Source organism: Pagrus pagrus, assembly GCF_965226575.1.
Source record: "Pagrus pagrus genome assembly, chromosome: 3".
NCBI classification, from domain to species: domain Eukaryota; kingdom Metazoa; phylum Chordata; class Actinopteri; order Spariformes; family Sparidae; genus Pagrus; species Pagrus pagrus.
In genome coordinates, this window is record NC_140187.1 from 34,107,901 (window position 1) to 34,126,235 (window position 18,335).

Genomic DNA, 18,335 nt, shown 5'->3' on the forward strand with positions numbered 1-18,335 from the left:
CAGGCAGGAAGACAGACAGACAGACAGACAGGCAGGCAGGCAGGCAGGCAGGCAGACAGACAGACAGACAGACAGGCAGGCAGGCAGGCAGGCAGGAAGATAGACAGAGAGACAGACAGACAGACAGACAGACAGACAGACAGACAGGCAGGCAGACAGGAAGACAGGCAGACAGACAGACAGACAGACAGACAGGCAGGCAGGCAGGCAGGAAGATAGACAGAGAGACAGACAGACAGACAGACAGACAGGCAGGCAGACAGGAAGACAGACAGACAGACAGGCAGACAGGCAGGCAGACAGGCAGACAGGCAGGCAGACAGGCAGGCAGACAGACAGGCAGGCAGACAGGCAGGCAGGCAGGCAGGCAGTGTCTTCAGCCTCCTGACATTCTCTCAGCAGTCTGTGATTTTAGCACAGGGCAGATAAATATCTCCTGCATAGCTGAGCAACAGAGTTCAATGTTCCCCTTTTTCTCCATCTTCAACAGCAAACCTGCTGATCATAGATCATTGTTGCAGTTGCATTTTACACTTATCAGATCATCTATTCATGAGAGAGCTCTCCGTGCGCTCAGTTATAACTCAGTTTCACATTTGCACTGGGGGGAGTGTGTGGTGTGCTGTGTTATGTGTACTGACAAACAGAAAATGAGTGAAAAGCTTACCGTAAAGGCCAACAACAGGGCATAACATTAGTTTATGACCAATTTGCACAATATCAGACATAGACTTACGTAGGGTATTTGTTTTTCACACATGAGCGAACACAACTGAAGTGATCTCACAATCAGAAAGTTGACATTTTTCAGCTGCTAGCAGCAAACCTGCTGATCATAGATCATTGTTGCAGTTGCATTTTACACTTATCAGATCATCTATTCATGAGAGAGCTCTCCATGTGCTCACTTATAACTCACAGAGTTAATCTGTTCACCTGTGGTGGTAAGTAACTTGGGGAAAAAATCAAAAACATTTTGTTCCTAATATTTTTAATCACTCCTCCTCTGACAGAAGAGTGATTAAAAAAAATGATGAACAAAATGTTTTTGATTTCTGAAGGGGTGGTAAACCTGACAGGATGGAAAACGCCTGCCTTTATAATGGTCCTAAACATAGTGGTCTCAAATTGTTAAGCCTTCATGCACTCAACTTTTGCATTACCGGTTCTCAACCGAGTTATTGTCTTCTGTTCCAGAAATCTGCTGTTTAATTCACCATATTAAAGAGAAAGTCATGTCGAGACTTATCAGGTTTATTTGGAAGATGTCATTGATCAGTGTCATCAAACCAGAATCCTTTTATGAAATCCACAGCCAAGTGTTACAGCTCAACAGAAATGTATCAATTAAAGAGAAGCCTTTGTTTATTGAACCAATGTTTGAGAAAGGAATATCAGTTATACATACATATGTACAAAACAAATGGCACGAGGGTACAACATGGATGAACAAGAGAACGATATAATATAAGTCACATATGTACATCTCAATCAAATATCTGCTGCACCAGAAGCCTTTCAGTCAAAATGGGAGGATTTGTCAGATAAATGGGTCCCATGGAGGAACGTTTTCACATGCATTTAACTACCTTTAACAGACTTCAGGACTTTACAGCTAAAACTATTTCACAGATACTTGATTTCTAGGAGAATGTTTAAAATAAGGCAGTGTGCTTTATGTAGATTATGTGGTGGAGTCTGACTCTCATCTATTTTGTTGTTGTAAGACCAGAGCACGTTTCTGGATAAAACTTCTAGATCTCTGTTTACAACCATATTTTACAATTATCCTTAAACCTGTCTAACTACACTACAACTACACAAATTGTACACGAGTGATGGAACTCTGTGGCTATGTTGCATTTTGGGTAAAGTAGGAATGAAAAAGGTGATATCTCTGGTTCTGTTGTATTGATTCTGATCATTTGTTCAACAGTGTTATAGGACTCTGATGATAGACCTGTGGACTGTTTTAGCGTCTACATTACCCTTGCAGTTTAGCCACTGAGCTACACTTGAGGCAGTTCATCAGATTGATCAGATAATGCAGCTTCCTCTGGTGACACAAAAGGCTTCATACTACTTTTTCGCACCTTTAAGGGATGATGCAGAAGGAAAATACCTGAACATCATCATCATCACTATGACATACGTACAGTTTGCATGTTTAAAGCTACAAAGAGACAACAATTAAACACTCACGTTACAAAAATGTTTATGAAGTATCAGTGGTTTCTTGAAAATTATATTAGATTATTAGAATAAAGAACAGAGTGAACATGGATGGGAAGCTTTCGTCAGGGTGAAGGCTGGAGTTCATTTAACACTGGAAGTTGATAAAGGTCAATGAAAGGGATGTAAATATGTTTTTTTGGCTGTAGAATTGAACAAATGACTATGTTTGGCATTGTGTGCCTGTGGATATTAAAGATTAAATTAACTGTCATTGTGCAATACAAGATTGTTTAAACTTTTGTTGTAATTCCCTCAGCTACGTACACACACACACACACACACACACACACACACACACACACACACACACACACACACAAACTATAGGGACATATATACAGATGTGAATATGAAAATCAGTAAATAGACAGTAGTGCCTCTATTGAAAACCCTTTTGATCGAGTCTCAGTCACATAAACTACAGAAAATACAAAGCAGTGCTTCACTTGTAACAGTGCACAGCTATAGTGCATTAGATCACATTGTCCTTGACAACGCATGGTTTGGACAGTGAGGTCATCCCGGGACATCAGTTTTGAAGAGAGTGCAACAATACGAACAGCATCATGACACAATACTGAAGCCTTGATACAATCAGTCAGTGCAGGAAGAGACGAGAACACGAGCTTCAGCTGCAAATAATACGAGTCTTACTGTCTAATGACGTCCAGCAGGCTGATACCTTGTTCACCTTCACGAGGCTTCATACCTGACACGTCATTACTGCGGTTTGTTCAGGTATGTGGACGTTCATGCGGAGTTGACCGGAGTTGAACCGACTGTGCGTCTCAGCCGTTCATCAGGTCGTCTCGAGTGTCTGACGGTGAATCCCCGTCTCCTCGCATCGGTGTGCGGTAAATGACTGCTCCTGTCAGGCCGGCCAGAGACAGCCGGGCCCGCTTACTGAGGCGATGAAGCTTCATGAGGAAATCATCATTTCCAACTATATAAATGAGCGGGTTTATTGTGCTGTTTAGACAGGCCAGGAATCTGCCCACCTGATGTGCGATGTAGATGTCGTCGAAGCTGGCGTGACAAACCCCGTTTAGTTTCAAAATCCTGGTGCTCAGGTTGACATTCCGAAACACGTGGTAGGGGATAAAACAGATGGAGAACAGGATCACTAGAATCACGACCAGCTTCAAGCAGCGCTGCTTCAGCAGAGGGTTGACGTTGGCTTTTTTGGCAAGAACCACAACGATGTGACCATAACAGACCACAATGATAACCAGGGGTATGGCAAACCCTGTGACGGTCCAGCCGATGCTGTAAGGCAAGTAGGCTCTGATGCGGTCGTTTGAGGTGGTGTCGAAACACGAGTCTTGTGATTTTTGATCATTCTTGTCGAAGAACATATCAGGTAGGATCTGGATGATGACGAGAAGCCAAACCAGAGCGCTCACAGCCAGCGAGTGGCGGCTGCTGATCTTCCCCATCACTCTCATGGGGTGCACGATGCCCAGGTACCTGTAGATGCTGATGCAGGTGAGGAAGCCGATGCTGCCGTACAGGTTGAGGTTGAAGCAGAAGCGGGTCACCTTGCAGAAAGGCTGGCCGAACTGCCAGCGGCTGTTCCGCGCGTAATAGTCCACGAGGAACGGCAGGGTGGAAAGGTACAGCAGGTCCGCCACCCCGAGGTTCAGCATGAAGATGTTGATGTTCCCGATGTTGTTCCAGCTGGTGCACACACTTCTCAGCCCCCAGATGTTGGACAGCGTCCCGACGACGAACACAATGACGAACACGGGCGGCAGAAAGGTGTGCGTAAAATTCAGGTTGATTCTCTCGCAGTCTCCGTCCGTGGTATTTCCAGACATCTCCACATGGGTTTCCACTGCTTTTAAATCTCTTTTTCATTCAAAATGATTTTTTTAACAGAAATGAAACAGCAGCCTGTAGCCGGGCTGGTTCATACTAAGCATCTTATCTGGAAAATACAAGTGCGTCGTGCAAAACAATGCTGAAGTGAATATGAAACCAAGAAAACGCCCGCCCACTTCCCAGTCCTGAGGTCGGTGTGACGCACACGAAGAGCGAGGATTTATTCCTGTTAAATGTGAGACATCATTCCTGCCTGCACTGACCTGCTGTACTAGTTACCTTTTACAACTGAAATATACAACCAAGCTACTGAAGTGTCACATGGACATAAAATATCAACTTGGTTGGCATTTGACCCTGCATGTTGAAACTCTCACACACACCCTCCCTCTTGTCAAACACTGGTTATATAATAACATTTACAACAAGGTGGATTGTGTACCAACATTTCAATCAAGTGCACATAATCAAACTTCATTCTAAGAAAATGTTAATTCTATTAATTCTAATTTATTAATTTAAACTAAAAAACACAAATACTGTCAGATGTATTAAACATCAGTTTAGTTACGTTCTAAACATACAAGTCCACTGTTAATGACTCGTCTTACATAAATCAACTCAGGTATTTTTGTAAATTGCAAAGTCATCCTAACATTAACATTTCCCGATTAGAAAAAACTGCACCAACATGTGTGAATTTGTATCATTTATGTATGATTCCAGTTTGAACTCCATTACCATCAGTTGTTTCAAATCAGTGTGCAGTTATCTGTAAGGTTGTCCAACCTTTAATAACAAAATGGCAAATTTGCATTGAGCGCTTCAATGAGGCGCTGTGAGGCACCAATCACACCGAGACACAGGGCTTCAGATGCGGCCACTTCCAAAACGTCTTGGAAGTGTGTCAGGCAAAACAGGGTGGTGCGCCTAATTACTAACTGTTTGGTGCTGGACAGGTACTGTATGGTGGCCGTATCAGAGAACAAGGTTAAGAGAGCAATAGGGAAAACCCAAACAAGACAATAGAGCCAAGGGGAACTGCAGAGTTGGGTGTTGTGAGCCCTGAATCTGAACAGTCGGCTGGAAAATATCTTTAAAGGGACCTGTGGGTTTCATAGTCACTGACACCTTGTTCTTCTCATACTGTGACTGGCACATGCACACTGGCATGTTGCCCTGACATATTTAAAAAATATTTTTCTAATCTTTATTTTCCAAAGATTTTACAGGATTCAAGACATGGTGAAATTTGCTGGAGCACAGAAATAAAATAATTTGGCTGAAATGTGAGTGAGGTTGCCTTACATACAGATTCCTGCCCAAACATACATACATTCAAATGTGAGTACACATCTGGATACACCATTCTCATCAGATATTGTCAAATGTCAAGTTTCACATCCTGATTGTAATCTTTCCACCATTTTGAAACACAGACTCAACTTTCTGCACTGTTACATTGTCATGTGTGTAAGTTTGATCTCCTTTATCCTCTTGCTTCCCCACAGACAGGACCTGCCCATCTTTCATGTTGCTGGATGCACATCCACCTCATAGCCAGGGCAGGACATCCCGGGTAGCTGTGGCTGGGGACTGACGGCAGGAGGAGATGCTGCAGGAGCAGGACTCGATCATCATCAGCTGCTGCTGGGCGAGCCTACCTTGGGGGCAGCGGAAAACAACCCGCACTGTCCTGGTTTGAGAGGGGCTGCAGCAACGTCCCTCTGGACAGGTCAAAGCACAGAACCTGGGACGGTAGGCTCTGGTGCTCCAGCAGCCATGGTGTTCAAGCTGAATGGACAGAGGTGAACTGTAGCTGCTCTCGCACATCCCCAAACCCTGAAAAACACAATGACAGGTGAAACTGTGGGTTAATCTTGTTACATGTCCAGTGATGTCTAATCAGTTGTAGGTTGCTACATGTTTTAACATCAAAAGAAGGCCCAGTCCTTTCTTGGTATATGGCACAACATTTTCAACATCATATATAATGTATCGGTGAAGGTGTAGTAATCCATAATATCACTTTTCATGACTTATTTTGTACTGAGTAGGATCCAACCTAATGCTTAAAGGAATAATTAGAGGGCTAATCTACTCCATCCTGTTGTATCCTGTGATGTTGTGTTTGTCACCAAGGTCACAGCAGCATTAGCGCCTCATCATGACTGGGAAAGCATTCGAAGGGATAAAATACTGAGAAATATATTTTTGAATTGTTTGTATTTTAGGAATACATTTCAAAGGTGTGTGTTTGGGCACAAATAAGTCACAAAAATCACCGGAGGAGAGAGTCAGGTGCAGAGACAAACCTTCTGCAGGAATAAACACCCAGAGTCTCATCAGATTCTGCTCTGATCTGGAACTGTTACTTTTTAATAGGAATTAAAAAGTGGATTTATCTTCACTCCTGTTTATCAACCTGACTGCAGGTGACCTCCATCGTCAGGTGTTTATGTTCTGTAGGGTTGACTGCTGACTGGAGCTGAAGGGGAAATGTACTTTACTTCATAAACGTAACATTACAGATGAGGGACCTGACACACACACACACACACACACACACAGTTTACTGTGGATGTACAGTAAAGTAATCTGGCTGTTTGAGGATTTCTTTAGCATTGCTGATGAAATCAGCCGTATCAAATGTGACCCAGGTAGAAATGTTCAGGGATGAGGGAATATTTTGAATTTTATGTTGAATTTGTCGCTTCCTTCCTCCTTCCTGCTGCACACGCGCGCTGATGACGTATTATGTTGCTCAAAACAGAAATACATTATTTTGTATAAGCTCTAATATAAATAAAAACTGTATTGACCAAAGATAATTGCTAAATAATGTACAACTTAGAAATAAAATGATGTTACTCAGTAAAAGGTCTGATCTATTCGGAGTATAAGTACACATTCACAGGTCACAACACATGAGCAGTGTGTTTGTGTAATATCTGGTTTTTCATTTTGGTGTCCATGTTAACAGTTCAAGCGAGGCTGCAGTGCCACGCCATCTGGAGATGTCTCGCCTATTTTTACCATGACGAGCGCGAGGCAAAGCTTACCACTAACTGCCCCCATAGGTTGGCAGATCTGGGCTCCCTATGACTTTGGATCCTCCTCACAGTGGTTTGGTGAGGTATTTATTGCCTAGAAATAGTGTTAAATTAGCTCGCTGCTGTGATACCAGCTATCTGATAAATTCAGTATTGATCCAGCACTATGAAGAGATTTGAGACAGAGAGTTTTGTGACCTTTCTTATGCTACTCTAGCTAACAGGAGCAGTCTCTTGACTTGTACTCATCTTGAACAGTGACAGAAGCTATTGAAATATTTCACTGATTACAGTTTCTTTTATATACTGTACATTATTACAGTATTTTTATATGATGTTTTTCTTTTGGAATGTCTTTACATATTTTTGAGGTTCATATACAGTGCATTCAGAAAGTATTCAGTATTCACTTTTTTCACATTTTGTTATGTTGCATTCTTATGCTAAAATCGTTTAAATTATTTTTTTACACTTAATACACCATAAAAGTGGAAACAGAATTTTAGAAATTATTGCAGATCTATTAAAAAGGAAAAACTGAAACATTGACAAGTATTCAGACCCTTTAGTCAGTGCTTAGTTGAAGCACCTTTGGCAGTGATTACAGCATTGAGTCTTCTTAGGTACGACACAACAAGCTTTGTACACCTGGATTTGAGGATTTTCTGCCATTCTTGTCTTCTTCTCTGCAGATCCTTTCCAGCTCTGTCAGGTTGGATGTGGACTGTTGGTGGACAGTCATTTTCAGGTCTTTCAGGTGATGCTGCCACCACCATACTGGTTTCCTCCAGACATAACGCTTAGAATTGAGGCCACAACAACAGTTCAGTCTTGGTTTCATCAGACTTGAGAATTGTTTCTCACAGTCTGAGTGTCCTTTAGTTGCTTTTTTGTAAACTCCAAGCGGGCTTTCATATGTCTTTCACTGAGGAGAGGCTTCCATCTGGCTACTCTGCCATAAAGCCCAGATCGGTGGAGTGTTGCAGTGATGGTTATCCTTCTGGAAGTTTCACTGCTTGTCAACTTGCTCTGGTAACCTGCACACAGAGCCCTGCTCCCCAGGCGGTCTGCTGGCATTTCTGGTCAGTTCTGCTCCTCCTTGACTCCTTTCTAATCATAGTAAGAAAACCACAGATTTTGCCCATTCCTATTTTTGGTGCTTACAGGTTAATCATTTCTTGAGCGAAATTTTCAAGGAGGCCACCATTTATTTAACAATATAAAATGTCAAAAGAATAGACCAAAATATTGTCTCCAACAAACCAACCGGCAATGGCTATCGCCGATAGACAGTATTTTCATCCAACTGCCCAACCCTAGTGTGTGCCTCTCCAAATCATGTCAATCAATTGAAATTTCTACAAGTGGACTCCAGTCAAGGTGGAGAAACATCTCAAAGATGATCAAGAGAAAAGGGAGGCACCTGAGCTAAATTGCAAGTGCCATCGCAAAGGGTCTGAATAGTTAGGTCAATGTGATATTTCAGTTTTTCCCTTTATAATACATTTGCGAAAAATTCTCATATTCTGTTTCCGCTTTGTCATTATGGTATATTAAGTGTAGACTGATGAATATCATAAGGCTGCAACATAACAAAATTTGAAAAAAGTGAAGGGGTCTGAATACTTTCTGAATGAACTGTAGTTCATGATAAAACAGTGTGGATGCCAAAATAGTGCAGAGTGTCATTATAAAAAGCATTTGTAAATAGTATACATGATCTTGGGTGGAACTTTACTCTGAAATGTATAAACAAGTGTTTGGTCAGTGCATCTGTCAGTGGAGCTGATTAATGTGTGTTGAATGAGCACTGACCGGCTGCAGCCTTCGGAGCCCCGGCAGCAGAGTCTGGCATGGCCTGACCTGGCACAGTCTGGTCTCAGTCTGCAGGCGACAAGCCAAGTTCCTGTTTGTGGTGCGGGTCGAGACACCTGGGCCACAGCTGTGGGAGCATGGGCTCCAGTCTGAGGTCCAGTCAATACAGTTGGGGATAGAGCCAAACGACGGGCTGAACAGCCCACCCCCGTAGTTCTGACGCATCTGCTCTGCTGGAAAGAAATACAGAAGAGGAAAACATTTGCTGGGTGCATCAAGCTGAAAGTTGTTTAAAGTGGACAGCTTTGATGAGAGCTCCTGAGTCCGAATACTCAGCACATATGCAGTCTGAAATGTTGTAAACTGCTGCTTGGGTGAGGTCAGTTTACTAAGAATAGTGCTCGCAGATGTTTGACACATATGTGACCTTCCTGACCCCTCTTTGGTATAGAAATATGTTTATTTCATCACAACCCAACAGGGACCTTCATCATTCTGGTGGCTGAATGTGTGTCCATGTGTTCAAACACTTGCTGACCTAAATTTAACAGCAGCTTTTAATGCATCAGGAAATAACTGAAAATCATCCAAATGTTATATCTGATGCTTTTACTCCTATATATGTCTCTTGACCAAGTGGCAACCTCCGGGGCAGAATAATGAAGCCAACACAACCTGCAGTTCCTTAAATGGCCACTTGAGGGTAGCTCAAAAAGTGAGTCAATCCCCATAAGAGCCGATCTTAAAATTCTTTTCAGCCTGGTACAAAAGACGCTTTTGGTCTCTGTAGCTCATTCATCCCTTCATGAGAACTGTACAGGGGCTGACTTTTGATGTTACTAAATCATTTAAATTTTGGCTTAAAGATAATCCTTTATTGATGCCCAGTGTTGCAGCAACACAAATTCAAAGTAGCAACAAGGTAAGCGCAAATAGAAATTGGAATAGGATAGATAAATATACATTAAAATAAAATAAAATTGGAGGTAACTACAATTGTCAGTAATGGCAAGTTGATATAAAGTGATATGGTGTGTACAGTATAACAGGTACGATATGAGTGAGAGTGTCAAAGTCCTGAGTTTGACCATTGCTGTGGTAGAGTCTGATGGCGGTGGGTACAAAGTGTGGGTGAAAAACAAGACTCTCCCAGAACATTCTGTCTTTATATGACAGGATGTCAACGTCATACTTACTCTGTATTAACGATAAGGTGTGGATGATGGCATAGGGAAATCTGCTCTATGAGGTTATATCTCTCATGGTCCTTGCAACTTAGTGATTCGAAGCTATGTCTACAGAACAATACAAAGCTGGCTGTTCGTGTAAAACTTGTAGGGTGGCCTTCGATCTATCTATGGCCCATTTTCATTTTATTCCTCACTTGGCCAGAGGTGAGAAACTCTGCAGTAACTTCTCCCTTCCTTGTTGTTGAACAGATAACCATGGATGGGAGGGATGCTTTCTGAGCTGTAGCTATAATCTGAACATTGGAGAGACTCGAGAGGATTAACATGGCATCGCACTGTACAGACAGATGTGCTGTTATTTTGTTCCTCCATGATCATGTTTGTATGTATCTTCATCTCTCCTGAATGGTCAAGCGAGCCGAAATTCCACAACAAATTGGCGTCAACGAGCAGGATCTCAACACAACAAAGACTGGTAAGTAGAGATGCACCGATCAATCGGCCACCTATTAAAAAAGCCGGTTTTATATCCAATCGGCCCCAGTCGGAGACTGGCCGGTCACTGTCGTAAATTCCAGTTTTCGGCCGATCAAACTGACCCGCATGCGCGGTGCGTAGCTTGAGCTACATCAAGTCCTTCTACACTGTGAAGGGTCCCACACCACGGACAATCTCAGAGCCAAATTTGAAAAAATGTTGTTTTGTCTTATCAACTGCTGTGTTGAGGTGTTGTTGAAAGCCTGCAATATATTGAATGTGATGTGACATTGAAAGTCAACTATTCCAGTGTTTCTCAAATGGGGGTACGAGTACCCCTAGGGGTACCCAGAGGTACTGGAGGGTTAGTCAATAAATTACATTGTGCCAGGCAACTGCTGGGACGTTTTTGAATGTCGTTGTTTGAATGTAAGTTAGTTATTGACCTGTAAACTGGACTGAATGTTATGGTCAGTGTTGAAAATAAATCTGCTCAGGAGGCACTGTTGAAACTTTCACTCTATTTCTTATTTGTGATATTTTATTCTTGAAAATGGGGGTTATGATAGCATCATGTAGCCTACCACTAGTTGTGGTTTTAATTGCAGTTATATAAGCAAAATGTTGTCTGGGAGAGGGGTACTTGTATAAAATTTGGGAAAGGTTACTCAAACCAAACAAATATGGTGTCTATTATATGATTATAATTATTTCTTAGATAGAAAATCGGTATCGGAAAAACCGGTTTTGGCAGGTCAGACCTCCTTTAAAACCGGAAATCGGTATCGGCCAAGAATTTTGCAATCGGTGCATCTCTACTGGTAAGTGCAAAATTCTTTATTTTTGCCCTTGCTATGTCTGAGTTTGGCGAGATCGATTGCTTGACGAAAGTAGAAATCAGGCTACTTTTTTGTACCAGCACATCCTCCAGACCAGATCTCATGCAGACACCAATACCTAATTCTGATCTTATCTTGTATACTGACGGCTTTTCCTCTCGTTCGTCTGATAACACACAACTGGCTGACTATGCAGTAGTGAATGATATAAGCAGGCCCAAAGAGAGGGCTAAAAAGCCTCCTCCTTCTTCTCCTGCTGATCAGACTCTGCCAAGAGGCGGAGCAAGATGACCCTGGGGCTCCAGGTCAGGAGACAGAGAGTGAGAAAACAGACAAGTCTCACAGCCAGTACAAGGGCTCTCGTATTCAATCCAGTGAGCTGGGTGCCAATCTAGCACCACATGTGAAAACAAATGGTACTGAGATAACGATATCAGAACACAGAGAGGATGTAGGATGCACCACACAAACACACTCCACACCGGTTGACAACACAACAGACACAGAGAGAGGCAAGGAGAACACACACACTGACGCAGATACAGAAATGACTGTTCAACATGTTTTGGTCTCATCCCTTCATAGAGATAAGAGAGATGGGGGAGGGTGATCTTTGACTGTCCTATTAACGGATGCAAAATGAATAGCTGTTTCCTAGCATCCCATAATCATAACACAGGGGGAGGATGGACATGGGATATTATTGATCCAAATCTAGTAGAACTGAGACATGCATCCACAGAATCCACGAGTGATTTAGACTCCCAGACTCTTGATAGAGGAGGTACCTGACCTGTGGTGCTTCACCAAATAGCAGCTGACCAGAAAAACAGATTGCGCTGAATGGTCAGCAAGCTATCCAAGTGACCCTCGAAACCCACAAAGCTACCAGCTTACCCAAACAAGAAGGACAAACAGCACCCAGGTTAGAGTAAATCAATGCCGCTGTTGAATTTATGTTAGACTATGCACGAGAAAGAAATCTTAGTAACTGTTGGATCTGTCTAAATATAGAGAAATCCATGCATGTTCACCCCAATCCCTTTCTCCAAAGCTGATTATCAGTTTTTAATTAGAATAATTTAGCTGCCAGAATGGAGGAGGAAGCTGATGATTGTTATTCACCTGCTTATCCTCTCGTTAGATTTAAACATTCCATTCCCCTAACCCTAATAGAAGCCCAACCATGGTTCAGTAAACGATCCTTTGTTGTGGTTAAAACACAAATACATAATTGTTCCACCAGTCTTGACACAAAATCTAAACAATATCTCTCTATGCTTTCATGGTATAGGTAGTAAAATTAGGGAAGAATTAGAACAGAGTCATTGTAACTCCATAGTAAATTATGATGCACATGTGACACATGTGAGATATGCTCATGATCGTGAGTCCCCTGAGGTATGGATTGTGATGGCTCCAAGGTGGTGGCCCTCTCTACAGGTGCAAAACGCATGGGCTGAAGAGGAGCGAGCCTGCATCCCTACAAATATTTTAGCATCATAAATTGAATATATTCTTTAAGAAACGTAGATGATTACGATGTGTTAATCTACTGTATTAATTGGTGTTTGCTTAAGACTCAAACATATGTAGTGTTCTATATGACCCTTTTTTCAAAGGGGGTCTATATGTTTTTTGCCACAATTTCTGTCTGCTGAACTGTGTGGAGATTTTAAAATGTAACTGATTTTGTATTTAATGTGAATGTAAGTGCTAAACTAACCACAGGTTAATGTGCTGAGATGTGTTTCCAGCCATCTTTGTTTGGTCTAGTAGATTATCGAGCCCATTACCTGTGGATGGATTTGAGGAAATGCTGTTGTCCATGCCGTCACACACCCATTCTTTGCAGCAACGCCCTGGTAGTTGCACCAGCTGAGGGTTGGGGCACTTATCAGCGGGCCTCTGCAGATCATCACTGCACAGGGGCACACAGGTCACTCCTCCCCCCAGGCAGTGGCAGAGTTGGGAACAGGAAGGCTGAAATACCTGTCCCTCCTCCAGCCTCCTGCCGTTCATCTCACAGCCCAACTCGTTCTGACCTGCACATAGCAAAGGGAGGAAGTGTGTAATGTAGGTGATTGGCTAACTACATCACTGCTGTGCCAAGTAAGGGGTGAGTTAGATGAAACATGTGCAGACAGATATCCCAGCAGGATATCCAGTAATTCTCCCACTGTAAGAGCATTAGCAAGACATTTTCAGGTAAATCACACAGCAGCATAGCCAGGAATGGAGTCACAATTGTTTCATAAAATAACTGAAAGCAAAAGTGTCTGTATCAAACAACAGTCTTTTAATGACAAAAAAACCTGCTCAGTAATGCTGTCTCCTTTGGAGACCAGGATGAAGTGAGAACGATTATGTGTTTTACGCAGGCATATACTGCATACAAGAGATGAGAAAGGAAATCTTACTCTTATCACAAATGACATTGTCATTATTAGTAACAGAAGTGGTGGCAGTAGTTGCAGTAGCAGTAAGATAGTGATAGCAGTGGTCGCTGTAGTGGTCAGAAACATCAGCGCTGTCAGTGGTAGAAGTTGCATCAGCAGTAGAAGTATTGTTAGCATACTAACATGCAGTATTTGTCAATTTAAGTAGTAGCAAATCCCACAAAATGCAGATTTCTACATAATGTTGCTGTAAGTCAGCTTTTCTGAAGGATAATTACCTGTCAAAATTGCACAAAAGGACACATTGCTGCTATGCAGGTATTTCAAAGGAAATACATATAGATGTCCAAATAGACAGAGCAGTCTTTGGATTTAAAGATGGTTCTTCATTCTCAGCGATTAGTGTTGTAAAATGGCCTTTTGAGGTTTTGAAAAGATTTATGTGTCAGAAAAATGGATCCTAGAAAGTAGGAAATTAGCATAGCAGTTACAGTGATTTGTCAATATTAGTATTATTAAAAGTACAACAAAGCAAATTTGTTTCAGCTTGTGTGCACTCTGTCCGCACCGACACACTGTCCTGGGCCTCCAGGGAAGCTGGCACTGTAGTCACACTGCAGCCCTCGCTGGGTGTCACAGGGCAGCTGGGTGGTGCAGGCCTCGCCCTCCTGCCTAGCACACACCTGGCAGCAGCCACAGCTGTCTAACATCAGAGGAACAGGGCAGCGTGGCACAACAGGCGGGCACTGACACAGCCCAGTGCACAGCTGGCACATCACCTACAGTGAGAGAAACAATAGCTGTCACTCAGTAGCTGATATGTGGTTCCTCTGGTGTTGCAGGTTTAGTGCTGGACAGTGGTGGACAGTAACGAAGTAAATTTACTTGAGTACTGTACTTAAGTACAGTTTTTGAGTATCTGTACTTTACTTGAGTATTATTTTGGGGGGATACTTTTACTTTCACTCCACTACATTTGAAGGACAAATATTGTACTTTTACTCCACTACATTTCTATTGATGCTCTCGTTACTCTAGTTACTTCTACTGATTCGCGTATGGTTTGTCTTAGTCGTATTGCCGTACCTGTACTACGTCATGAGCACCCGTGGCCTTATCTCAAACCCATGTTTGAGATTTTTGTCACAAAAACTGATTCGTTTCAGTTTAAATGTTTGTTGTTCTTACCGCGGAGCAATTATATCACGGACTACAAAGACTCGTCTTCCAACCGGAAAAAGCACGTCGCGGTATGTAAAGTAGCTACTAACGTTAGCTAGCTTAATGTTTGTGAAAGAGAGAGAGAGAGTGTGTGTGTGTGTGTGTGTGTGTGTGTGTGTGCGCGCCCGCCCACGCGCGTGTGTCTGTGTGTGTGTGTGTGTGTGTGTGTGTGAGAGAGAGAGAGAGCGAGAGAGTGGATGTGCGCGCGTTAGTGAGGTGCGGCTGTCTTTGATGTGGGTTATCCGGCTCATTTTTGGCTGTGATGTATGATATAAGTAAACTAGCCAATAAGTTGTTTATCTGTAAATGTCAATATCAGTTCTTGTAGTGCCTACATCTACATCTTTTTATGTAGAGAAAGCATGGATGTCAGATGCAAAAATATACTGAACTGACCGCAGCTGTCTGCAATATATTTCATGTGTTGATGAATGCAGCTGAGTGTGTGTTCTGAGGCTTCTTGCCTTTATTTGTTTATTTTTGAGCTATAAACACGTCTGTAGCAGAATCACATCAGTGTATTGTATAATGACATTAAGCTACTTTCCTTTCCTGTATTTCCTGAGATATTTTTAAAATACTTTTACTTAAGTAATTTTTTAAACAAATACTTTAGTACTTTTACTTAAGTAATATTTTGACTAAGCTACTTTTACTTGTATTGGAGTAATATTTGACAAGGAGTATCTGTACTTTTACTCAAGTAGTGAAGTTGTGTACTCTGTCCACCTCTGGTGCTGGAGTGGATTTGACACTAAGACATGTCATTTTAAAGTTATCCACATTCATCACTGTGAGCAAATTTCAGTTTATTCAAAGCTCAGCAGCACTGGGACTATCTGCTACATTAGATATGTGAGGAAAGTTGTAACCCTGTAATTGCTGCAAATGCAAGAATCATCTGAAGTATAATAAATCTGTAATCCTTTGCATTTTCAAGGTCGTCTTTTACACGCATGGGAGAGGTCAGTGTTTCTACTGTGTACTGAAGTCAGATATCAAGTGTCTGTATCTCTGTGCACAGGAAGAGGCCCTGTATTGTGGGTTAAGTCTGTTTACCTTAGGCAAAGCCGTAACTCAACAGAGACACAGACACCACTTTCGCTTTAAAGACGTGACTACAGCTGCATGAGTCATCTGTGTTCCTGTAACCCTCACCCTCTACACACAGATTAATGCACCAATTTCAAAAATGTTGTTTTTAGCATGTCTTTCTACTGCATAGACAGCTCGGCTTTATGTCAGGCCAGCAGTAATTATTCTTTGAGTGCATTTATTGCTAGAAAATTACTTTAATACTTAACTACTTTTGATATGCGATATTTTAAGACTTGTACTCAATTCTATTCATATGGATGACTTTCACTTTCACAAAGTAACATTTTAACACAATATCTTTACTTTTACTGAAGTATGACTTTTGGGTACAACACTGCATATTACAAGTACAACAACTAACACATGACCAAATTTAAGGCTACAATGCTATGAAAGTGTTTACTCATATTCACTCATACTGCAATTGAGCTGAAAGGAGTTTTATGATACTTGGATATGTGGCTGCTGTCAGCGCTCACTTTTATAGAAAATTGAGTTTTGTTGATCAGAAAGCCTACCTCTAGTTTTAAATGACAGCACGTGTCAGAGTCAGGTCCCACTTTGTTTTCAAGGGACAGCCCCATGTAACACCACTAGGTGGGACTTTCAGCTGCTGCTATTGTCATATTGTCAGCCTCTGTGCATCATCAGTGCTTGAAAATCAGGGTTTTGTCATCTTAATTTACAGTTTTGTGGTTTGCAGTAAAATTCAAAACATTAAAAACAATAGAAAACAAAATGAAGCTTATTTTCTATCATGTTGGGATGGCACAGTAAACAAATCTAATTTCCCTCTTCCAGATTAACACATGGTTCACTTTCCACAGTGAGATCTCAGCTGGGCGCATAAAGATCTACTTTACCTGGTTAACTTGTACACAACATAATTCTCTGTACCATTTGAGACATTCTAAATGTACACAGTTTTAGTTTAGTCCACTGCCCTTTACTGTCAGATAACATACAAATGTTGATGGTTTTATTATTGAAAAACACCCAATAAGTAAAACGAACAGTTGTTAAAAACAAAGCACACACTTCTTTTGACTACAACCTGTTGATTTGTTTATCCTAAATAAATATCCTTTAAGTTAGTTGGCTTTCTTCCATATAATGTGGTAATTCCTTTACTGACCTTGACATACCTTCCAGCAAACCTCACACTGTTCTCATCCCGCATTCTCCACTTTAGTGCATATTTCTGCACTCCCGGAAAATACCCTAATACACTGTTTTGCACTGATTCAGACATAGAAATATGAGGAAACCCTGAACCCAGTTGAATAATTAAGTACAGGACAGCAGAGTCAAAAAACTTATATCCTTTTTTCCAAAGCTCTTCTTGTTGATTCAACAAAAACTTACAAATAAATAAATAAACAAAAAATAGTTAAATGGAAATCAATACAAAAAAAGTTAAATTAAAAACATATACATCATTTGTATGTTTATCAGTAGGCTATAGCCTACCATATCTGTATAGTATAGTATAGTATAGTATAGTATAGTATAGTGTAGTATATAGTGGGCTACAGCACAGGTCTAGGTGTTTGTATGAAGCTACACTGTTTTGAGCAGAGCCATTTAAAGGAAATCTGTTGTGACTCTTGAGGTGTTACCCCTGCGAGTCCTCCTCATGATATGATGAGTAAGAGTCCTTTTCTTTGTTTTGCTGCTTCCAACAATCATAATCTCTTTTAATATGAAAAACAACAGGGCTATCCCTAACCCAACCATCATGATGATCATCATCAGCAGAAAAAAAGTGTGTGTTCACACACACCACTGCAGAGAACTGAGATGAGTAAAGGGACTACTTTTGAGGCTAACGATATGACCTGTCGTTTTACAGAGAGGACATCAATATCTTTCATTTTGATAGGTCTCACCTGAGTGATGATACACAACAGCAAAAAGCAAACCAGCCGGGTGTCCACCCAGTCCATCTTCATCATCTCTGTCCTCTGTGCTCTTTCTTTTGTCCAGTCTCTCCCTTCTTCTCCTCCTCCTCTGATGTATTTATTAAAGTGACCTACCTCCATTCATTTATATACTCAAGGATCTGATGTCACAGGCGTTGGACTGCAAAGTAAATAGTTACAGGAGAAGAATGAAAACTCTCAGGTCTATCTCCACATTCCTGCAGTAAACCCTCTACCCTCTGCCCCGGTGGTCTTTACCTGCAGT

The 18,335-nt window shown here is 41.6% G+C and overlaps 2 protein-coding genes across 2 annotated transcripts; both read right to left on the reverse strand.

Moving 5' to 3' along the window:
• Positions 1-1,240: 1,240 nt before the first annotated feature.
• LOC311254509 (P2Y purinoceptor 1-like) lies at positions 1,241-4,264 on the reverse strand. Its single transcript, XM_084348310.1, has one exon. The coding sequence runs from the start codon at positions 4,050-4,052 to the stop codon at positions 3,024-3,026; it is 1,029 nt and encodes a 342-aa protein (XP_084204436.1). The 5' UTR covers positions 4,053-4,264; the 3' UTR covers positions 1,241-3,023.
• Positions 4,265-5,583: 1,319 nt separating this feature from the next.
• LOC311254875 (CCN family member 5-like) lies at positions 5,584-18,103 on the reverse strand (the record flags this gene model as incomplete). The annotated part of the gene is made up of 5 exons (XM_084348873.1): positions 5,584-5,898; positions 8,925-9,157; positions 13,227-13,475; positions 14,398-14,608; positions 18,038-18,103. The coding sequence occupies 5 exons, from the start codon at positions 18,101-18,103 to the stop codon at positions 5,611-5,613; spliced, it is 1,047 nt and encodes a 348-aa protein (XP_084204999.1). The 3' UTR covers positions 5,584-5,610.
• Positions 18,104-18,335: the final 232 nt, after the last annotated feature.

Excerpts from the sequence above, each read along its gene's own strand:
- LOC311254509 (XM_084348310.1), bottom strand. The coding sequence starts at position 4,052 with ATGTCTGGAAATACCACGGACGGAGACTGCGAGAGAATCAACCTGAAT.